This window comes from Mauremys reevesii, unplaced genomic scaffold (assembly GCF_016161935.1).
Source record: "Mauremys reevesii isolate NIE-2019 unplaced genomic scaffold, ASM1616193v1 Contig6, whole genome shotgun sequence".
Lineage (NCBI taxonomy): Eukaryota > Metazoa > Chordata > Testudines > Geoemydidae > Mauremys > Mauremys reevesii.
In genome coordinates this window covers 236112-260048 of record NW_024100873.1, presented here as the reverse complement: position 1 = coordinate 260048, position 23937 = coordinate 236112, and the positions used below count along the sequence as shown (strand labels likewise).

The 23937-nt window shown below is 49.8% G+C and overlaps 2 protein-coding genes across 2 annotated transcripts in view; one reads left to right on the top strand and one right to left on the bottom strand.

Annotated features, from left to right (window-relative positions):
- The window catches only part of LOC120394448 (C-type lectin domain family 2 member B-like), a 1239960-nt gene that overhangs the window by 1165006 nt on the left and 51017 nt on the right, over nt 1-23937 (bottom strand). The window lies entirely within an intron of this gene.
- On the top strand, nt 2116-19683 carry LOC120394436 (killer cell lectin-like receptor subfamily F member 1). The gene is made up of 6 exons (XM_039518665.1): nt 2116-2200; nt 3704-3802; nt 6383-6550; nt 9307-9461; nt 10159-10271; nt 19578-19683. Exons 1-6 carry the CDS (start codon nt 2116-2118, stop codon nt 19681-19683), a joined length of 726 nt encoding a protein of 241 aa, XP_039374599.1.

The following is a 23937-nucleotide window of genomic DNA, read 5'->3' as shown; positions in this document are numbered from 1 at the left end:
ATCCGGCAGGTAAAAAGAGAGGTTTGGGGAATTAGAGCAGGCGGTTTGACAGTAAGAAGAATTGCAGCCAGCCAGAGAACTCGCTGGAAATTGATTGTAGCCACTTCAGCAAACACAGGAGGCTCTCACAGGAAATTGTCTTTGGTCAAGAAGCATCAGGGGGGTTGTTCACACCATCAGCATCCTCTAGTGCTGCCGGCTAGCTCAGATCGGCACTTCCTGTCCGTGCTGGGTGCTGCCATTCGCTGCTCTCACCTCCCACTCCCTGGGCTCTGCCTGTGTCCCAAAGACCAGCCGCACCCACTGCTGAGATGGGCAGGGCTGCAGGGGATGGGGGTGCGGAGGGGCGAAGGGTAACGACAGGAAGATGCCAGACCAGTGTTGTGTAGCATGAAAGGGCAGGTCATGAAACCCCAGACTGAGGTTGGGCCCCGGGGGAGGAGCCGGTAGCAGCAGAGCAAAGGGCGGTGATGGGAGCTGGCCCAGCGAATGGGGTTTGAAGAGGGATCTGAAGGTGGATTGAGAGGCTCCTTTGAGCCCTGGAAGAGAGAGGCCAATCCAGACACTGGGGGCTGCATGAACAAACCCTGTAGGCCCAAATGGGAGAAGATGAAGGATCAAGGAGGGAGGAGGTGGCGGAGTGGGCTCAGGAACTTGGAGGGAGGGAGCGAGCGCCTGGCCTTGGGGTTACAGCACCGGGCTGGGACTCAGCAGATGTGGGCTCCGCTCCCAGTGCTGCCCCATGGCGACTGTGGGCAAGTCACAGTCGTCAAGCTCAAACTTTGCATGTGTGCACACGGGATCTGCTCTGGCTAGAAAACCTGCGTGGGAAACTTCCAGCAGAAAGCAGCCTCTCTGGAGCAGATGGAGTTGATCATGGGAAGCAGACTTGTTAGAAGCTTAGTGAGGGGGGTCACCACATGGTGTGTCTGGCTCTCATGCTGCCTGCTGGGCCATGTGTCTTTACTTCCTATGTGGCTTCACGCTCATTCTCGTGGAGGAGGCAAAGCTCCTACCACAGGCATGCGCCTGAAGCTACAGGCTGAGTCTGAATCTGGTTAATCACTCAGAAGGAAAATCCCTACCCCGCAAAACAACCTTAACTCTGCCCTCTTTGAGTCCTGCCCCAGCGTGCCACTAACACACATATCAGCACTTTGCCTCACACATGCTACAGGACACATTGGGGGTCTTGGTGGAGGATCAGCTGAACATGAGCTCCCAGTGAGACGCTGCAGCCAAACAGAGCCAGTGAGATCCTGGGACGTAGAAACAGGGGAATCTGGAGAAGGAGCCAGGAGGTTATTTTGCCTCTGGATTTGGCCCTGGTATGATCGCTGCTGGGATCCTGTGTCCAGTTCTGGTGCCCACAATCCAGGAAGGATGCTGATAAATTGGAGAGGGGTCAAAGAGGACACAGGAGGATGATTAGAGGATTGGAAACGCATCCGTGTGAGCACAACAAGCACCAGCAGGAACTGAACCAAGCAGCTTCAGAGCGAAAAGCGTGAGCCTCTCTACAGTGTGAACAAGAGAGCCAGGGGCTGCATGTGGGGCTGTAACAGACCCCATCCTCTGCAGATCAGCACAGCTGGGGACACAAAACACGCCATGGCCAATGATTTATACAGGTCCATACACCCCCCCCCCCCCGCCACTGCTGCCCCTCAATGCCCTGGTGGGTTTGCTGAGTTTCCCAGAATGCACTGCTTCTGGGGGCTGGGCTGGGACGTGTGGGATCGGTACCCAAGGACATCTCTGTGGAAACCATTTAGGAGCCCGCAAGTGCGGACTCAGGGTGAACTTGCATCAGTTTGACACCCGGTTCAGCAAAGCCAGCCAGGGGGCCCTGACCCACTTGTATTCAAAGCTGTTCTGTCCAACCAGTGCAGGTCTCCAGCACAGTCCAGGGGAGGGTGGAGGAGAGATGTAGCTCAGCCCACACATGCACTTGGTACCTGCGTTTCCTGTGTGGTTTCCCTTGAAGAACGGTCAGTGCTGGTGGGAGCCCTGAGCTGCACAGACCGAGTCTGAGGGCCAGTTAATGGGGTGGGGGGGCCTCCTTTCCCTCTCTGAGCACCTGCTGGGAAATCAAACCAGGGCTGCGCTTGGCCAATGGAGGATGAAGAGGGCTACACGGTATTAAACCTCCGGCCGAAGCAGAGACAACCAGGCCGCCCCCCAGGAGCTGGGCCCCAAGGTAAGTGACTGAGCATCCTCCCAGGGCGTCCACTTTCACAACGCAGCGATTACAGGGTGCGGCTGGGGCTTCACAGAGACCCACAGGAGCTGAAATTTACTGGGACCTGGACACCCAACTCCACTGGACGACTCTGACAGTCCCAGCCTGGGCCTTTACATGCCGCATGTCAGAGTGGGGATGAGGGAAAGCGTCTCGGGGCATGTGGATGACCCACAGAGTGAAGCACAACTCCCTGCAGCAGAGAGTGAGTGAAGATACTCCCTGTATTTCCAGTGTCACTGCTAAGGGCTTGATCTGGCTAATACTTACTCGTGGGTGTAGGATTTACTACTGTGAGTAGCACCATTGACGTCTGGCATTTTCTTCTGCATTGCACAGCGAGAAAGTATCAAACCAACAAAGCACCCAGTAAATGTTAGGGCTACGATAAATCCGCCAGTGCGGTGCTTGACTGACCACCAGTAAGTGTATTTTCAGCGGACATTGAATGCAAACAATGGGATATGTTGACACTGCTGTGATAGACAATGGAAAATGCCCTGTAGCCTTATTATGAAATCTGAATGTGCATCATCATTCAGGGGGTTCCCACAGCCTAGGATCTTGGTCTAAATGAAGACTGATGCCACATTTTCCATAAGGACAAGGTAGCCAGACAATGTTGCACCAATTTAATGTGAACGTCAGTGGTCCCAGACGTTATTCTTTCCTTCCTTTGCCAGCGAGGACTGGGGAAATACTGCAACGGATCTTCCCAGAGATTTGTTTGAATTTTGAGCTGCGTTTGGGCCCCTTTTGTGCTCACTTCCTGCAAATATCCTAACTTACAAGCTCCTGGGCAGGAATAATTGCTCAGGAAATTATTACATGCTTGGAAACAGGGAATTTTTAGGCAAATATTGGAGAAGTTCCCCAGCAAGGGGCACGGTGAGTTTCCAGTCTGCAGGGGAAGGGGTCTGTAGGGGGCAGGGTAGGAAGCGTGGCACAGCGCCATCAGGTGGTCACTGCAGGTATCTCTCAGGATGGGCAGTGGCAGGAGGGGGAGGCTAGAGAGACACCTGGGATAGGTCTACACTGCAGCTGGACACGTGTCTCCCAGCCCAGGTAGCCAGACACACTCTGCCACCTCCCAGCTGCAGGGCAGGCAGGTACCCTTAGAGCTGCAGTTCCGGGGGTCTCTGAGCGAGGGCTGATCGACCACAGGTTTGGTACCACAGCAACTATCAGTTTAGAAACAACACAGTGACATTGGTGCAACTGCTGGGGAGGATCCGGTTAGAAAGGTGCCTTGTGCTGCTCTAGCTCATTCCCGTCCTCATGGGTTCAGCTTCCCAATGCTGCATTCTGGGTGCACCACCTGGAGGATGCTCCGCTGGGGCTGAGGAGGAGAACGACCCCCCGGTGGGGGCTGCGCTGGCCCCAGAGGGGAGCCCATCCATGGGTGTGTTACTGTCTCTCTTGCTGGGGCTGATGGTGTGTTACCAAACACGACTCTTCCAGGTTCCCCTCGGTACCCGCGCTGGATCTGGGTGGCCCTCGGGCTGGCCGGGGCCGGGTGCCTCGTCCTGCTGGGAGCGGTGGTAGCGCTGGCTGTCTGGAGTGAGTAACTCAAGGCCGCTGAGGCGTTTAACAGGCACATGGACGTTATTTGTACTAGAGGGTTGCACACTTCGTAGCTTGTGTCGAGCTCACTGCACCGACCAGGGGCTCCTGGAAGCCCCCTCACCCCCCATTGCAGGGACTCCCTGCAACCCATCCCCCTCCCTCATCCCAGGGGTTCATTGTCCCCCATTCTCCCCCCATTCGCCAGGCTCTCTGTGTACCCCTCCCCCCATGCCAGGGGCTCTGCACGTCTCTCCCATTCCTCCCTCCCCCCACACCAGGGTCACACATTGTCTCTCCCCCATGGCAGGGTCTAGGTGTCGCCCGACCTCTGCCTCCCCATCTCCAGGTCCCCACTTTCCCCCCCTAGGTTTGCCCCCTGGCCAGGTTTTCCCAGGATTGCCCCTTTGTTGAGGTCGCTGTCCTGGGAGATCTGCCCAGGTGCTCAGTGCACGCTGCCAGCTGTGCAGCGTTATGGGCTCAGGATCACCCTGGGTATTTGTACCGCAGAGGTGGCAACCTTCCCCCAGAACCCCATCTCCACTCCGGGTCTCTGCTTCCCCCCACCACTGCCTCATCCCTCTCATCCCCACTCTGCTTCCCCCCTACTAACTGTGCCTGGCAGGCTCGTATTTCTGTTAGAGGTCAGGCTACAGAGAGCGTCCACACGCAGCAAGTTAAGCTGCTGTCTGTGATCTGTGCAGGGGATGCCAGAGAGACTTTCTGCTGGCAGCACCGGGTAGCCTGGGAGGCCTGATTTTCCCCTGAATCCGGCTTTCCTGGGGTTCCGATTTGCACCAGAATCAGCTGGATTCTGCCCATCAGTGCCTAGAACAGTCCCTGGAATGGCAGGATGGGTCGGATGCAGCGTTCCAAAGTTACCATGTTACAAACAGAGAAATGCTGCCACGTTGGGTCCAGGCCCCCACCCCAGTGCAGCAGCACCCAGAGGCTCAGGCGAGATCGGGGCTGCACAAACACACCACGAGACAATCCCTGCTCCAAGGAGCTCAGAGTCCAGCTAAGCACCATGAATTCCCCCCTCCTTCCACAACCCCACTGTGAGTCCAGCTGTGAGTCCAGCTCTGAGTCCAGTCCATGTGAGACACTTAATCGCCACCCCACAGGTCAGATGTTATCCCAGCAGGTGCAGTTAGGAGCTTAGTACATGACACTCGTGTGAGCTGACTGGGACAGCGTCACTGTTACACTTCCCCTGTGTGTGTGACACACCCAGCCTATGTGTAACCCCTCTGCCAGGTGGTGTCACCAGCACCAAGGGCCGGGTTCAACATCTAGGGGTTCCTCTTAACAACACAAATCAGAACTGGCTTAAGCCCCCAGCCAGTAATCTGGGAAAACTAAACATCCTTGGGTGCTTCTAAGAGACAAAACTTCCCATGTGTACAACAAACAAAAACTTTTAGTAAAAGGGAACCCAGCATTAATTTGGAAAAACACCCCCACCATGATTGGTAAGTCCAAATACCCACCCCCCTGTACTCTGGGCAGTGTCCTTTGCTTCAGTTTCCCACCTTCCAATGTGAAAGTCAGATGAACAAACACGCCACTCCCCGCTCCCTCCACTGCACCCCACTCACAGCTGCCGTCCTTAGTCAGTGAAGATCCAGAGTTTAGAGGTGCAGTCACATGGGCTCCCCCCTCACTGTCGCTGCTTGTCGCTCACTGCCGCCTGACGTCTAAGAATCAGCCCCTAGACCTGCTCAGCAGTGATCTCAGCTCTAGGAACCACTGAACAGAAACAAGGACTCTCAGTTGAGTCCAGTCAGCTCTCTTTAAACACTGGAGAAGGGAGGATGCGTCTACACTACAATTAAACACCTACAGCTGGCCTGGAGCAGCTGACTCAGGCTGTGGGTCTGTAAAATTGCTGTGTAACCATTTGGGTTTAGGTTACAACCTAGGCTCTAGGACTCTCCCCACACTAGCAGACTCCGAGTATCCAGTTTCCAGCCTAAGCCTACATACATACATTACAATTCTAAAATCCTGAAGCTCAAACCCAAGGCAACTAACACCAGCCAACCACAGATATATAACTACTGTGGAGACATAGCTTAACACTACAGGCAGACACCACAGACAATCATAACTCTATTTTACCCATACACCAATCCTTAATGAGAGTTGGCATCCCTACCCCGTGCTTAGCAAAGTGAGGTTAAGGTTAGGGTGACCCCCTCAATCAGGTCAGGCAAAGCACAGTTCTGCTGCCCTTGACCTGTACAATCAGTAGAACAACATTAATTACCCTGCATTCAATTTATAACCCAGCACCAGCCAAAATTGATCACTTTGACAAAGCGGGTCTGTCTGCTGAACGCCTAGCCAGAGTAGGCGTGTCTATGCAAATACATTCTCCTCCTGAGACCTTCCCCCAGTTCATCTCTAGATATCAGGAGAGATCTCATCAGACCCTGCTTACAGGTGTAGTGAATGAGTTTGTCTCTCTGCCCCTGGCCTAGCTGCGATGGAACCTTGATTTTACACCCTCTACAGGCTGGTTTTTAATCCCTAAATAGTTGCCTTAGAAGTGACTGTGATGATGTTTTGAAGTTTCCCAGTTGCCCATCTCGTGTGAAGGAGAGACCAGAGGAGCTACAAACGCATCAGAGATTGATGGTGCCAGAATCATCAGTAGCACTGAATGCAGCTTCTGCCTGGAGGATTTCCGGTCTCGCTTGAAATCAATTCTGTACGAACCCCACAATGGCAGCTTGGCAGGTAACCTCGGCTCCTACTGTCCCAGAGCCACAAGTCACTCTCCCTGGAAGAGTTTGCAGTCTCCCTGTGACTGAAAACCCAGTCACCGTGTTAAAGGGACACTGTCAGCTTGAAATACCATGGGCTAGATTCTCATTCGCACCAAGGTCCCTTTATTTACACTACTCCAGCACTGCCATCCCCTGCTGCTCAAAAACCATTAGTCAGGCCCTCAGAAATCATAAGATTTTAGAAAAATAATACTTTTGCGGTTGGGGGGGTTTCTTACTTTCTGGTTTCTGAGCTTCTAGGTTGCACTAAAGTCACATTTTCAAACTTTTCTTTTTTTTAAAAAAAGTGAAATTCTCACAATCCCCTGACTCCAAGAGCTGGGGCTCAAAGGAAAAAACACCAAATATAATTAAACTTGTGATTAAATGTGAGAGTTGGCAACACTGCCGCTTGGGCAGTGAAAAGGAGGCTAAATGTAGGAGGAAATTTACAGTTTCCAGGGGAACACGTTTATTTTAACCAAAAACTGGAAAATGTCAACTGAAACATTTTCTGCGGTGATTTTCATTGTGAAAAAAAAGGCAATTTTTTGGGTCAAGAAAAGTGGACAGAAAATTTTCAATCAATTCTGCTCATAACTACGGTAGGAGAACAATGTTCAGCCAGCAGGGTGATGTTTAAGTTGATGGGGGGCAGAACGGGACGACCTTTTAATATGCTTGAATGCTTTGGGTGTCATGTTGTGCTATACACCCCAAGCGCCTCTGTCTTTTTTCACTTCATCCATCGCAGTGGGTGGGTGCAAGACATATGCTGTGGCTGCCTTTGTCTGTACCAGTATGGTTGGGTTACTCTCCCTTGTTGGCTGCAGTGGTGTTGTGGCCGGGTTGGTCCCAGAAAGTTAGCGAGACAAGACCATGGGGCAACTTTTGATGGTGAAAGGTACAAACTTTAGAGCTCCACAGAGCTCTTCTTCGGGTTTCCTCTGATTTCCTCCCCCAGCCCCGAAGAAGAGCTCTGTGGAGCTCCGAGTTTGTATCTTCCACCAATGGAAGTTAGTCCAGGAACAGGAATTACCCAGCTTGTCTCTCTCTTTCCTTGTTGGCGTCGTCCTCTTTATCTCCACCTGTTTCACATCAGATGTCTAGGCTGGGAGCTCTTTGTGGCAGAGATTGTCTTACTATGTGTGTGCAGTAGGGTGACCAGATGTCCCGATTTTATAGGGACAGTCCTGATTTTTGGGACTTTTTCTTATATAGGCTCCTATTACCCCCCATCCCGTCCCGATTTTTCACACTTGCTGTCTGGTCACCCTAGTGTGCAGCATCCCGAGCCCAACCCCAAACCCGATCCAGGGCAGGACCTCTCAGCTCTACTGTATTTCTTTGTATTGCAGTCCTGCCTCGGGGATCGAGGACCCCTTGTGCCAGATGCCATGAAAAACACGTCCCAAAAAGACAATCCCTTCCCCAGGGAGTGAACAGTCTAAGCACAATAAACAATTCTCAGCCCTTTGTGCAAAGGAGCAGCAGTGACATCTAGTGGGCAGAATAATTCCCATTGCTAGAGCACAGACAATCTTAACAAAAGTGTAATAAATAATTCAACTGCTTGAGAGGCGGGATCCCAAAGTGCTTTACAAACCACATAGTACTTATGGGAATCATTTCCTCCACCATTGACATGCAGCCACCTCTGGGGTGAAACTCAACAGCTGTTCAGCAGCACACAACACTGGCAGACGATCTCTTAGGGGAATGGTTGAAGCAGAATCCACTCCCCTATTGGAATTGCCCAGGGCATTTGCGGGAGGTAAATTGTAGTCCCCCGAACTGTAATTTGAACCGACTCAGACCTCCACCATTAAAGAAGAGCCATAGGATTTGTAATGACAATAATGGGACCTTGCTTTTAACTCTCAGCTGAATAGTGACACCAGCAGAGGTACAGTGCCCCCAGCTGCCAGGTTGGGTCTCTGGGTTCAAGTTCTGCCTCAGTCGGGGGTGTCCCTCCTTCTCAGTCACCCCTATTATTTGTTTCAACATTGAGTTTCCCTTGAGGTCTCCCATCAGGACCCAGCCTGAGTCTGTCTCTGTTCAGCTTTTATAAGCTGACATAGTCAACCCCCAAGGAACTACATTTGAATGCACCAAGCCAGAGATTCCTCCCAGCCGCTGATTGCTGCATCAAGCCCAGAACTTGTGACTGAGTCAGAGCAGATCTTTAGTAAGAAACCAACTCTGTGTAACAACTTGGAGCGAATTCTCTCCTCTCTGGCCTCCCAGCATCTTGCTGCCCTGGCCTACAGCGTGCCCGGCTGCTTGAGTGCTGGCCCGGAGGAAAGCCCTCGCTAGTACATTGCGTCTAAAGGCTTTTTACATGGCTGTAGGGAAAAACTTGAGCAATATCTAGAACTAGAGCTGATACATTGTAAACCTAGTTCATGATAAATATGAAAAGAAATGACAGTTTGATGTCCTCTGAAAGTCCTCCCCCTCTTTTCCAGTGGGGGGAAATGTTAAGAGTAAGTGTTGATGTCTCCTCCAAAACTGAATGAAATCCTCCATCTCTACCCACCCCCATCAGTATTTCCATTTTGAGTCCCTTCTCCCCATCAACAAATGAAAAATGTCAAGTAAAATAAACACTTATTTTGGTCAAAATGGCATTTTCCATTAAAAAAGAACTTTGAACAAGAGTTTTCACCCAGCCATAGTTTGCATGTTCAGAATGAACGACACCTCTGCTCCCATTTCCCCCTCCAGAGGGCTCCGGGTGCCAACTCTGCCCCAGGGACTGGCTGCTGCATGGGGACAAGTGCTACTGGCTGCCTAAGGAGTGTAAAAACTGGACTGGGAGCCGTGACGACTGCTCGGGGAAGCGTGCTCAGATGCTCGTGATCCAGAACCGGGAGGAGATGGTAACATAAAATACAGGCTCATCAAACTGCAGCTGGAGAGAGACATGTGTCCCTAGTTACAGACCCAGAGCAGCAGGTTTATCCAGCCTGGCTCTACCCCTCTGCCCCATTTCTCCTTTTCCTCCATTCTGGGGTGTCTGGCTGATTAACATACAGTTCAGAACAAGACCCCCACCGCGTTCCCACCCCAGACTGCCCAGTTGGCTCCTGCAGGCTTTGCCCCCCCTGAGCCCTGTCTGGGAGCTCAGCAGAGCCCTTCTGCATAGAGCTACTCGCACAACCCCCCTACTCCACCAAATCTCACCCTGCCCAGACTGACCTTGGGCTGCCCTTGTAGCCCCACCAGGCCTGGATCCTGGTCACCTGCTTCCATCACCTGAACCTCCCAGTCCAGGGGCACCTAGTCACAGAACAGGCTGAACCCAGGACTCTCTTAAAGGGCCAGCTCACCCTGTGACACCAAGGACTGGTGCTGGCGTTACCACACCTGCACAGAGAGAGGCACATTTCCCACCCCGGCGCTGGGACTCTGCCTGCCCAGGGGCGAGGGTGAATTAGCTCAGATGCTGATGGGTTCCCCGGGTGACATTATGGGCAGAGCCACTGAAGCCAAGAGCAGGTATTAAACAGGAGTGCTCAGGGAGTCCCAGCATCTTACAGCATGTTCACCCCTCCCCCTCTGCTTTGCACCTCACAGGATTTCATACAGGATGTTATACAAGGTGCAAGCTACATCTGGATTGGACTTAAAGTGACACCCCCAGGGGGGAAATGGACCTGGGTGGACGGTTCCCCGTTAGATCCAATGCTGTAAGTGCTGCCTGAGGTTTACTGTCTGAGAGATGTTTGAGGAAAGCTCCATTGTATAACTTGCTGATGTTAAATGTTCAACATCAGCCTAAGACCTAAACATTTTACCAATGTAGCTACATCAGTTAAGAGTATTTTTCCTAACATGGGTGTGCCAGTAAAGCCCCTAGTGTAGCTGCAGTTTTGCCAAGGTGCCTGTGCTTATTGCAGTGTAGCTTATGCTGGTCGGGGGCACTGGCATAAGCTGTAGTGGTAGAAGCCCTTAGATATGGATATAGCTGTGTCCACACTACAGGGTTTCCAGTATAACTGCACCAGAAACACCTCCTAGTGTAGACAAGTCTTTAAGTGCTGATCTGGCCCCCAGTACCATAGTATCTGAACACATCATAACCTTTAGTGTATTTATCTTCTCACACCCCTGAGAGGCAGGGCAGGGCTATTATCCCCATGCTACAGATGAGGAAACTGAGGCACAGAGAGACTAACAGTGGGATTCACAAAGGTATTTAGGTGCCTAATGCTCATTGTTTTCAAGGGGAGTTAGATGCCTGAGTATTGTTGTGAATCCCACCCTAAATGACTTGCCCAGAGTGAAACAAGACCATGGGTAGAGCAGGGAATTCAACAATCCTCCTTCTGTCGCACGTCAGCTCCTCTGGGCCGGCAGCTGGAGGCAGTGACATGTAATCACTGGTAAGAATGTGGCCACTGCTCCTGCCTGTGCAAGGGGGACCCTGAGAAGAGGTGGTGTGTAGGGCCCTCAAATGTCTTACTACAGCCCTGTCTCTGGGCTCTGCTGGGTTCCCCTGGGCTCTGTCCTCCCTCCGGTCTTTCTGCTCCCAGTGTCAGATGGAGGGTGAGGGGCAGAAAGTGGTGGTGTCTCAGGCACCCCCTTTTGTGGGGTCACAGTGAGCTGCTGCTCCCAGTCAATTGGACGGACCCTTATCCCTTGATCCTTCCTTCTACTTCCTTCCATTAGAACAGTGGAATTTATCATCAGTGCAGATCTGCGTTAACACCCCACTGCGGTGTGGGGGGCAGCTCCCCCAGCTTAGAGAGACCGTCTCGGGGCTTGTCTAGACAAGCACTTTGTGGGCAGCAGGCTGGGATGTAAACCTACCTCACACAAGCTTTCTGTGCGCACACGGACTGCCCTGGGGACCCTCCTGTTGTGCACTAAACATTCCCTATGGCACTTGCAGTGTGCGGTCAGACTGTGCACACGGCCAGTGAGCGCAAGCTAGATTGACACCCCAGCCTGCCACGCCCTAAGGGCTAGATTCACAAAGGGACTTGTGCATTGGGATGCTGAGTGTCACGGTGCCTAGAAAGTCCCTGGGAGTCACAAAGCCTGAGTTAGGTGCCCGGGTTCCCTGTACAATGCATGAGGAGAGATCGGCGCCTCAGAGTGTTAGTCACAAAGCCAGCGCACTAGGCAGGGAACTGCCTAAGCCAGCCAATGGGAGAGAAGGCGAGGGGGAGGAAACCAACCACTGCCTCTCTCAGGGAATTTGGTGCCTAAGAGTCCGTCTACGCCGCGGCCAGGTCTACGCTACAAACCTACTGTGGTGCAGCTACATCACTCAGGGGTGTGAAAAATCCCCACCCGAGTCATGTAGTTACACTGATCTAATTCCCTGTGTAGGCAGCGCTATGTCAATGGTGGGGGGTTCTCCCGTCAGAGCTACTGCCTCTCGGAGAGGGGAATTAACTACACCAAGGGGAGACGCTCTCTTGGCCGTGTAGGAGCATCTTCACTTAAGCGCTACAGCGGCACAACTGCACTGGTGCAACGTTTTACAGTTAGACCTGCCCTACACGTGCTACAGTGTCCCAGTGCGGCGCTGCAGCTGCTCCAGTGTGGCGCTGCAGTGTGGACACTTTCTACAGTGATGGACGTGGGTTTGGTTTCTTTAGGAAATTCACCCCCTTGAGAGGCGGTAGCTAGGTCAATGGACTTGGTCCAGTAAAAAATATTACCTCACCCACCTTGTGTCTCTAACATCCTGGGACCGACACAGCTACAACTACACTGCACACACCACTGTCAGTATGGCAGGCTTCCTGCTTCAAATGTACTTAAAAAAAATGGATAGTTTTTGCTTCTTTAACAAGTTGTTTCTCAAACTCTTCCTTGGCCTGCCTCCTTAGACATTCACAATTCACTTGCCGGAGTTTGTGCTTCTTCCTCTTTTCCTCATTGGGATTTGTCTTGCAAATTTAAGGATATCTTTTTGCCTCTAACAGCCTCCATTATTCTGCTGTTCAGCCAGGGTGGCATTTTTTTGGTCCTGTCCTTTTTTTTCTTATTTGGGGTACACACTTAGCCCTGGGCTACACTACAGACTTCCATTGGTATAACTATGTCATCCAGGGGTGGGAAAAATCCACCCCAAGAGACACAATTATACCGACCTAAACACCGGGTGTAGACAGCGCCATATTGATGGGGAGGCTTCTCCTGTCGCCACAGCTACTGCCTGTTGGGGAGGTGGATTATCTACGCTGATGGGAGAAGCTCTCTGGTCAGTGTAGGGAGTGTCTTCACTGCAGCGCTGTAAGGGTAGACAAACCCTTAGTCTGAGCCTTTTATGGTGTTTTTAAGTAGTCTTCGTGCTGCTAGGAGGCATTTTACCCTTGTGCCAGCTCTGTGCATTTTCCATCCAATAAGTGTCCTGCTGCTCGTGTAGTTCCCCTTTCTGAAGTTAAATGTCACTGTTTGGGGCTTTTTTGGTATTATCCACCCTACAGGGATGATAAATTTTATCACTGTGTCACTGTTACCAGGCAGTTCAGCTCCATTCACCTCTTGGGGCAGATCCTGTCTTCCACTGGGGACTAAATCAGGAATTGCCTCTCCCCTTGTGGGTGCCAGGCCCAGCTGCTCCAAGAAGCAGTCACCGATGGGGGCTAGAAATCATCTCTCTGCATCATGCCCTGAGGTGACATTTAGTCCCTCTGCTCCAATCGTTCTTTAAATTATTTATCCACACGAAAGACTGAGACCCCCCCGACCACACACACCTCAGACTATCCCATAGCTCAGTGTTAGAGGGGAACTTGAAATGGGGTCTCCCACTTTCCAGGTGAGTTCCCCAACCCCTGGGTTTGCTCCTCCCTGCTTTGAACATGCTGACTGGGTCGGGGCCTGCAGGCGCATTAGGCGGGGGAACGCCTGTCTGCTGCTGGCTCATGCATCACACACTGGGGCTTAGGCAGCCAGCAGCAGAGGGTGGCAGCAGCACGTGGGCTGAGTGACAGAGACACAGGTACCTAGGAAACTTTTACGCTGACAGTTAAGGCACTGAGCGAGATCAGTTGCCTCCAGGGTTTGGTGGCAGCTAAGCCAGGGTTTGGTGAATCCCAGGGGGACGTGGTTCTGGGCTGGAGGTGTCTAAAGTGGCCGCTAGGCTCTTAAGTCCCTTGTGAACCCAGCCTCAACCATTCATCCAGACAAGTCCTCAGGCTCCCTACAGCCATCCGTTACCCCGGTCACACAGCACAGGTTTCCTCTCTCCCCTGAGACTCAGACTTCGTTTTTAAAGGAAAGCCGAGATGCAGGAACTCAGGGTGGCCACTTCTAACAAGAAAGTACCAGGTCACCAACCCCATGAGATTCAGCCTAGTTCATTCCTTGCCAGAGACCCCCTCACTCAGCTCACATTCTCGACTGACGCTCTGCAGGAAAGTTACAGAGATGAAGGACAACACCAGAGCCAAGCATCCCATCAGGGTGAGGGGGAGAAAAGACTCACCTCTGGGCCCTTCCTTGCTACAGGGACCATAATGACACTGACTCTTTAATTCTGCAGCTTCTCAGGCTCTGCTGAAGGGAACAGCTGTGGCTTGATAAGAGGCAGCCGGATTCTGTCTGAGACATGTGGTGCTGAGTTCAAATGGATCTACCAGAAAGAAGCTGCTGTGATATAAACAGTGGAGCTGAGGAGCCGCATTTGTGTCTCTGTAACGTGCAGTCCCCTGCGTGTAGGCTGACGGGGCAGGATTGGGCTTTAGGCAGAGCTCTAAGCCGGGGGCAGAGCAGAGCCCCGGGAGATGCTGGGACTCAGGTGCCCCTTGCAGTCACAGTCCCTCCCCTCGGCCCTTCTCACTGGGCTGGGGCCTTGGGGTGTAATTTATAACTGCCCCAAACCTGCATCCCAACAAAGGGATCTTCTGTCCCCCTTGGGCTACTCTTCAGTCCTCCCTCTGGGCTCTGTTCTCAGGCCCTCCTGGGCTACCTTTAATTCCTTCCCTGCCCTGGTATATTCCCAGCTGCTTTTCCTGGAGTCCCTCTCACAGTCTGCTACTCACTGGAGTTCCCTGCTCTTCTCCCCGCCTCTGCAGAGTTCCTCCTGGCTCATTAGCTGAGCAGTTTTCCCCCAGAGACCCTTTATCCTAGCAGATTTCCACTGCCTTCCCTTCCAGGGAACTCCCTGCTTCCTACAGACCCTGCCTCCCACAGAAATCTAATGTGCTGCCTGTAGTGCCGCCCCTGAGTTCTCTCAGCCCTTTCTAGGTGGCCCAGGTGTTCATCGGGCTGTCACCTGACCCCCTTATTCCCACCCCCTCAGGCTAGCAGGCAGCTTACCTGGGACAGGCAGGGCTGACCCCATTTCTTCATAAAGGAGCCAGTCACTCTCTCACAATGAACATCAGAGAGAGGAAATGTCTTTTATCTGAACTGTTTAAAACATGTTCGGTTTTGGTTAATTTCTTTATTTAATTCAATGCCTGAAAAACACTTAGGAGAAATGTTCTCTTTGTTACAAACTTAACACCTCCCTCTTTATTTCTCTGGTCCTGTAAGCAGACCTCTGCGAAATAATCAGAGAAGGCTTGTTATACTTGACATGAAAGTAAACAGCTTTAAACATGACACATTAGAAAGACAAGGTGGGCGAGGTAATATCTTTTATTGAACCAGCTTCTGTTGGGGAGAGACACACAGAGGTCTGAGCGACACAGAGCTCTTCTCCAGTTCTTGTCTTGTAAATAGCAGAGGCAGACAGCTGTGTTGTCATGATGAGGGATGGTGCTGTATAGGGAAGTGACACTCATGGTGGCGAGGCTGGTGTTCTGGAGGTTGTTAATGTTGCAGAGTTTGTGAAGGAAGCTGGTTGTGTCCTGGAGAAAACTGGCCCTTTGTGTGGTGAGTGGTTTGAGGATGGTTTCAATCAGTCCCAATAGTCCTTCATTAAGAGAGCTGTGGCCAGATATGATGGGTCTGCCTGGGTTCCCGTATCTGTGTATCTGGGGAAGCATGTAGACCGGAAGAAGAACTCTGTGTGACTCGAAAGCTTGTCTCTCTCACCAGCAGAACCTGGCCCAATAAAAGATATCGCCTCACCCACCTTGTCTCGCCAGTATCGTGGGACTGACACAGCTACAACACTGCGCACACAAAGAGGCACCTCCTCTTCACAGATCACCTTTAACACTTTCCCTGCTGGGTTTGTCCATTTTCTAATGGAAAAAAGTGACATTTAAACATAATCTTGCAATTTACAAGTCAACATGGTTCCACTTTGTTTACTTCCCACCAGTTTTCTTAATGGTTGCACAGGTATAACTCTACCCCAATATGACGTGACCCTATATTACACAAATGAGAATATAACGCGGTAAAGCTGTGCTCCGGGGCGGGGGCTGCACGCTCTGGCAGATCAAAGCAAGTTCGATATAACGCAGTTTCTCCTATAATGCAATAAGATTTTTTGGCTCTCAAGGACAGTGTTATATCGGGGTAGAGGTGTACTAGGAGCCCAGCTAGATGAAAAGGCTTTTTAGCTTTCTCCGCTGTCGGGCTAGACACACTAGGGGGTATCATTATCAAAAGCCTTCATTGACTTTCTGCTGGACGTTCAGTGAAGACTTGCATGGCACATAGACCTTGTGCTGGTTGCTGCCCAGGGGCGGATTCCACTCTAGCAGAGCAGCAATATTCTAAGGTCACAAAAACATTCTGGAGAAAACTACTCAGCAAAGTCCCTTTAATATCAAAGCCACCATAACTGGGTGATGTGAGTTAGCTAGACGAGATGGTGAGTGCATCTTCTTAGAGGGACATTTCACGATGGGTAAAAGGACCACAGCACTTCAAAGGGGCCCTGGAAGCCCTTCATCTGACCATGGGAGAATTCCCTAGGTGCGGTCACCGCAGAAGACAACTGTGAGCTGTCTTCTAAGGACCCTCTTGCAAGTGCTGACATGGAGGAGACATGCTGAGGAGCAAGGCTGGAGCAGGAGGGACATGTCCTGGGTGGGACCAATGTGGGGCTACGAGGCAGCGCCGCTTCCCATCGACAGGCTGCCATAACACAGCTAGGCCCTGGGCTCTCTGAATGGCACTGGAGCAGTCCAGAATCCTGGGCCGAGTTCTGTGCAGCACCTCTAAGAATTTCATAGTTAATGCACAGAGTTAAAAGGAAACAGATCTGTTTGCATTGCTTACCCGCGAGAATCAGAATGACCACACCCAGCTTGAGGGCCACACTTCCTGCCAAGAGCATCCCCAAAATGATTTTATACCAACGGAGATTCAGAGGAGAATCTGTAACATTCAATAGCACATGAAATATCAGCTGTGGCTCTTGTGAGCTCTAAACGGAGACACAGGGTAATTTACAGAGCAGGCTGATTCCCGCCCCCCCCCAAACAAAACCATTTTTAAAATAAATGAATAACATGCCATTTTTTCCCCAAAAATCCAAACTTTGTGTTTCAAACATTTTTTACTTAAACTGTAAACGCAAAAACATTCGTCTGGTTTTTCTCCTTTCCCTTTTTCATTTTCTTTTTTGGTCTTTGCCCTTCATGCTGTGTTGGTGCTGTCCTCAGTCGTTGTGTCATTGTCCTCAGTCATCACCATCTTCAGTTGTTGTCTTGCCTCTTTTCTCTTCTGTGTTCTAGCCTCACTCCTCTCTAGCTCCCTCCCCCTCCCAATCCCCATCATCTATGCCAGGTCTTTTCTTCCCAGTTTACATTCGGTCGTTTTCTTTGGGTTTGGCTGAGTTTCTACAAATGCTCATTTTGATTTGTTGGTGTTCCTAGTGCTGGATCTCTCCCGAACTCGTGCCTCAGCCCTCACGGGCCCCCAGTGGCTTATACACATTCCCTCAGAGTCCACCTGGCAGCAGAAGCTGTGCTTTCTAGTGTAAGTTCTCTAGGGACTATGTGCCAGGAAAACAAGGAACACAGGCTTAGCAAACCATAGATGCTTTTACTCTTGAGAGTAGTCACAACAAAATCCTGAACTCAACCCCGTAGCCTGATCTAGCTCCTCCTGTGACCCCTGGATTTGGTCAGCAGCCTTAGGCTAGGCAGCCCTTCCTGTCTTCTCTCTCCTTAGCCTGGTCTTCTGGCCTGGGTGGTGCGGTCGGGTTCCTTGCTCTGGCCACTTTCCCTCCCTCCCTCCCTTTGGCTGCTGTGTAGAGAGTCTTTCAAAGTTAGTGGCCCTCTTGGCAGGAAACCCAGTGTTCCAGTAGGGGCAGGGAAGAGGCATTCAGCGCTGGTGGCCTTTGATGGGTCTCTCACTGGTGTCCCACACCCAGCAAGAACAGGACAGGGTCTAGGAAAGACTGACCTGAGTATTTCAACACAGGATGCAAACTGGCATCTAGCACCCAAAGTGTAAGAGACCAAACAAAAATGGACTTCACCAAACAAAACAATGTTCACGATTTGATACAGACATACTCCCCTCCGTCACAAATGCCATTTTTGAAAATAATTTTTATTTCAAAGCTACAATATATAGCTCCCCCCCACCCCCGAAAAAGTTCCAAGGATAGTTTTGAACAATCAGTCTGTTTAGAAAACAAAGTGCAACATGATGATTTTTAAATGCTTCCTGGGGGCTTTCCCCCAAACCATCTCTGCTAATTTACTGATATCACATTTCTGGATGTTTTCTAGGGCCTTGATCCTGCAAAGTCTTTTGCCTGGCACTTGCCAGAGCAGCTCTAGACATGCCATGTGCTGACTCTCAGCCTAGACACTCCCTGGTCTATGCAGAGCTCTCAGTTTACTGCCATCTGCACTAATCTGATCATCGCCAGAAATATACAATGGTACCTCATTCATTCCACACATTTTCATCTGTCTCTTTGCTGAAAGACAAGGCCTTATTATTAATATTTATAGACTAGTTAGTTATGGGGTATTATTTATATTTATAGGATAGTTAAGCTCTGGAGAAGGTTATCTAGAGAGGTTGTGGAATCCCCATCATTGGAGTTTTCAAGAACAAGTTAGACAAACACTTGTCAGGGATGGTCTAGTTATACTTTTTCCTGGCTCAGTGCAAGGGGATAGACTAGATCAGTGGTTCTCAACCTTTCCAGACTACTGTCCCCCTTTCAGGAGTCTGATTTGTCTTGTGTACCCCAAGTTTCACCTCACTTAAAAATAACTTGTTTATAAAAACAGACCAAAAAATACAAAAAAGTGTCACAGTTCATTATTACTGAAAAAATGGCTGACTCTCTCATTTTTAGCATTTAATTATAAAATAGATGAGAATATAAATATTGTACCTGCATGTCAGTGTATGGTCTATAGAGCCGTATAAACAAGTCAGTGTCTGTATGAAATTTTAGTTTGTGGTGACTTCACTAGTGCTTTTTATGTAGCCTGCTGTAAAACTAGGCAAATCTCTAGATGAGTTGATGTGCCCCTGGGGGTATGCAGAGATCCTCCAGGGGGCACACGTACCCCTGGCTGAGAACCACTGGACTAGATGACCTCCTGAGGTCCCTTCCAGCCCCACATTTCTAGGATTCTATTATTACGGTAAGGCCCAAAGGCCCCAGTCAGGATTGGGACCCCACTGCGCTGAGCACTGCACAAACAAAGCAGAGACAGTCCCGGTCCTGAAGGGCTCACAGTCCAGAGACACACAAAGGGAACGGGAATGTCTCGCCGTTATTGGTGAGGTTGGTTATACTCGGGAAGTGTGAATTGATTAGGCTGCTGTTAAGAAGGACGAACAGCTGGACAATGACATGACCCATTTTGTGTAAATGGAAAAAATGAGTTTAAAAAGAAAAAGACAGGAAAAGGCAAGGAGAAGAGGATCAGTCACAGCCCATCCCCTGCCTAGCCAGGATCGCAGGCTGGGTTCTGTAGGCCTCACGGCAGAGGTGAGCCTGAAGGAGGGATTTGAAGGAGGATAATTCTAACATGAATACTGTAGGGGGACACTTTACATCGATACCTTGGCTTCCCTGGGGATGTGACAGGGCTGATTGGTTCCTCTCGCGGAGGTTTAGTACCACGTAACCCTCTTCACCCTCCATTGTCCAGAGCTGCTCTTAGCTTTGATGATCCAGCAGCTATTCAGAAGAGAAATGACAAAGTGATTAACCGGATTCAGACTCAGCCTGTAGCTTCAGGCGTGTGCTTGCGGTAGAAGCTTTATCTTTTCCACAGGAGTGAGTGTGAAACCACATAAGAAGTAAAGAGGCATGGTTCAACCAGCAGCAGTAGAGTTGGACATGCATTCTGCACTCATGGTAGTGACCACATAAGCTAATCTTCTTTCCATAATCAACTCTTGTCAGCCCTCTCTAACCTCTTCAGAAAAAAGCTGCTTTCTACCACCAATTTCTCATGCACGTTCTCTAGCCCAAGGAGAATCATACATGTGCACCTGCAAAGGTTGAGCTTAACAACTGTAACTTGCCCACAGGGAGTCAGCAACACAGAGCTGGCAAATGAACTCAGAGCTTTGGCGGCCCAGCCCAGTGCCCTAACCACAAGACCATCCTCCCTTGTTGAATTTTTTACTTTGTTTTTTTCTCCACACGTTGTGTCAAAGTGTAACTGACTCTACAAGGTTCAATATGAACCACACAACTGCAAACTATCCTGAAGTGAAGGCAAGACAGAAAGAAGAGTGAGAGGCCAATATGGCTCAATCAGGAGCTCTTTAATGACTTGAAAATCAAAAAAGATCCTACACAAAGTGGAAAAACATGGATGAATTGCTAAGGAGGAGTACAAAAGAACAGCCCAAGCAGGTAGGAACAAAAATCAGAAAGGCTAAGGCACAAAATGAGTTACACCTAGCAAGGGACATAAAAAGCAGTAAGAAAAAATTCCTTAAATACATAAGGAATAAGAGAAAGATGAAGAAAAGGGTAGGTCTTCTACTGAGCAGGAAGAAGTGCTAATAACTGATGAAATCAAGAAGGCTGAGGTGTTCAGTGCCTATTTTATTGCAGTCTTCACTTAAAGGGTTAATGATGACCAGATACTCAACACAATTAATATGAATAACAAGAGGGGAGAAACACAAGCCAAAATAGGGAAAGAGCAAACGAAAGAATATTTAGACAAGTTAGATGTATTCAAGTCCCCAGGACTTGAGGAAATTCATCCCAGGGCACTGAAAGAACTAGCTGATGCAATCTCGGTACTGTTAGCAATTATCTCCGAGAACTCATGGAGGACGGGTGAGGTACCAGACAAATGGAGAAGGACATAGTACCTATCTGTAAAGAGGGAAACAAGGAAGACCCTGGGGAATTATACCAGTCAACCCAACTTCAATACCTGGAAAGATACTAAAACCAATTATTAAACAACCAATTTGTAAGCACCTAGAGGATAACAGGGTTACAAGGAATAGCATTCGTCAAGAACAAACCATGCTAAACCAGTCTAGTTTCCTTCTTTGACAGGGTTACTGGCCTAGTGGATGTGGGTGAAGCTGTAGACATCTTATGTCTTGATTTTAATAAGGCTTTTGACACAATCCCACCTGACATTCTCATAAGCAAACCAGGGAAATGCAGTCTAGCTGAAATTACTATAAGGTGGGAGCATAACTGGTGGAAAGACTGTCCTCAAAGAGTAGTTATTAATGGTTCACTGTCAAACTGGGAGGGTGTATCTAATGGAGTCTTACAGGGGGGGTGGTCATGGGCACAGTATTATTCAATATTTTTTTGCAACTATCATTCTGAGAGTGTATTAACAGGAGTGTCCTATGTAAGACATGGGAGGGCATTGTCCCGCTCTACTCAGCACTGGTGAAGCCCCAGCTGGAGTCCTGTGTCCAGTTCTGGGTGCCAGGCTTTAGGAAAGATGAAGAAATACGAGAGAGTCCAGAAAGGAGCAACAAAAAAAGATGAAAGATTTAGAAAACCTGTCCTATGAGGAAAGGTGAAAAAAAAAACCTGGGCACGTTTAGTCCTGAGAAAAAGAAAACTGAGTGGGGACCTGATAACAGTCTTCAGTTAGGTGAAGGGCTGTTATATAAAGAGTACGGGGATCAATTGTTCTCCATGTCTACTGAATGTAGGACAAGAAGTAATGGGCTTCATCTGCAGGAAGGGAGATTTGTTCTTAATATCTAACCCAACTTTCTGACTTTAACCATAGTTAAGCTTTGGAACAGACTTCCAAGGGGGGTTGTGGTGTCTGCATCACTGGAGGTGTGTAAGGACAGGTTGGACAAAGTCCTCTCAGGGATGGTCTAAGTTTACTTAATCCTGCCTCAGTGCAGGGGCTGGACTAAGTGACCTCTCGAGGTCTCTCCCAGCTCTACATTTCGATGATTCTGTGATCTGTTCCGCCTTGTGTCTGCTGTTTTTTGTTCATGCAGCCCCTGATGTCTGGATTGGCCTCCCTCTCCCAGGGCACAGAGGAGCCTCTTGATTCACAGTCAAGTCTCTCTTCACACCCCACTTCTCTGGGCCAGGTCCCCGCTGCTGGCCTTTGCTCTACTACTACCTGCTCTTCCTGTGTTTAATAATCTGCCCTTTCACGTTATACAGCACCTGTTTGGCATCGTCTCGTCATTACCCTTCTCCCACCCCCATTCCTCTGCAGCCCTCCCTGTCTCACCAGTAGGTGAGGTCTTTGGGACACAGGCAGAGCCCAGGGAGTGGGAGGTGAGAGCAGCGAATGGCAGCACTTAGCATGGACAGGAAGCACAGACCTGAGCTAGCCCACAGCTTCAGAGGATGTTGATGGTGTGAACAACCCCCCCTCCACACACACACACACACACACACACACACACACACACACACACACACACACACACACACACACACACACACACACACACACACACAAATATGCGATTTCTTGACCAAAGGCAATTTCCTGTGAGAACCCGTGGGTCAGGCTCATGCTTGTGTGTTTCCAGCTGTTGCTCTGACAGTGAGCTCTCTTCTTGTTCTCATCTGAAATTTTCACTAGTGTTGAACTGACTGCATTAATTGTGAAAATCTCTCTATTTACCTGCTGGGTTGTAGCAGCAAAAGCTGGTCAAATACAAAATGTGCTTTGCATGTACATTTGCAAATGAACCTAAGTCACTGATGCATAAACACCCGGGTGAATCTCCCCACCCCACAATACAACACAACCGTAACTCTTCCCTCATCAGGCAACATACCAACACTCAAAGAACACACTATAGCACTCTAGCCTCACAGATGCTCCAGGACACCCTAAGCACAAAGCACATGAGCAGTGTAGGACAGAGTATTTTAGGAGTCATGATAGATAATCAGCTGAACATGAGCTCCCAGGGTGACACAGTGGCCAAAAGGGATAATGCGATCCCTGGATGCATAAACAGAGGAATCTTGATTAGGAGCTGGGAGGTTATTTTACCTCTGTATTTGACACTGGTGTGACCACTGCTGGAATCCTGTGGCCAGTTCTAGTGTCCACAGTTCAAGAAGGACGTTGATAACTTGGAGAGGGTTTGAAGAAGAGCCATGAGACTGATTAGAGGATTAGAAAACCTGCCTTGCAGTGACAGACTCAAGGAGCTCAATGCCTTTATCAAAGAGAAGGTTAAGGGGTGATTTGATCACAGTCTGTAAGTATCTATATGAGGAACAAAAATTTGATAGAGGGCTCTTCAATCTGGCAGACAAAGGTCTCAAAGCTACAAGTTGACACTAGACAAATTCAGTGTTGAAATAAGGTGCAACAATGAGGGTAAATAACCATTGGAACAACTTACCAAAGGCAATGGTGGATTCTCCATCACTGGCAATTTTTAAACCTAGATTGGATGCTTTTGTAAAAGATCCGCTCTAGTTCAAACAGGGATTAATTCAGGGAAGTCTGTGATATGCAGGAGATCAGACTAAATGGTCACAGTGGTTCCTTCTGACCTTGGAATCCGTTGAAGTCAAACACCTTCTCTTTGCTATGGCAAAACTTGGATTTAGGGCAGGTGTGGGGAACAGGCACTACCTACCCCAGCCTATAGTCCAACCCTGCACCTATGCCACACAAACCATCCCAAACTGGCTAGGTGTTACCATCACTTCACCCTGCCCTGAAGGTTCCTTTTGAGACATTGCCTTCACTTACCCCTCACTAAGCCCAGGACACCACTGCCATGTCTGCCACCAGGGAGCTGATAAGCCCCTGGGCAATGAAACCTCTGTGCTCTGCTAGTTGGTGCTGAAATGAGGCAACCTTGATCCTTCAAGATACACCTGCATCTCTCCTCAGATCTCCGTGTCAGCTCCGCTACCCTCCCCCATCCAATACAGCTACCCCTGGCACAGCGAACACAGCTTGGCGGGAATGCAGACACATGTCAAATCTATGGAACACAACACAAACAGTGACACATTCTCTCAGTCCTTCCTCATGTCTCCTTACTACAGCACCCAGCTTTTTGGCC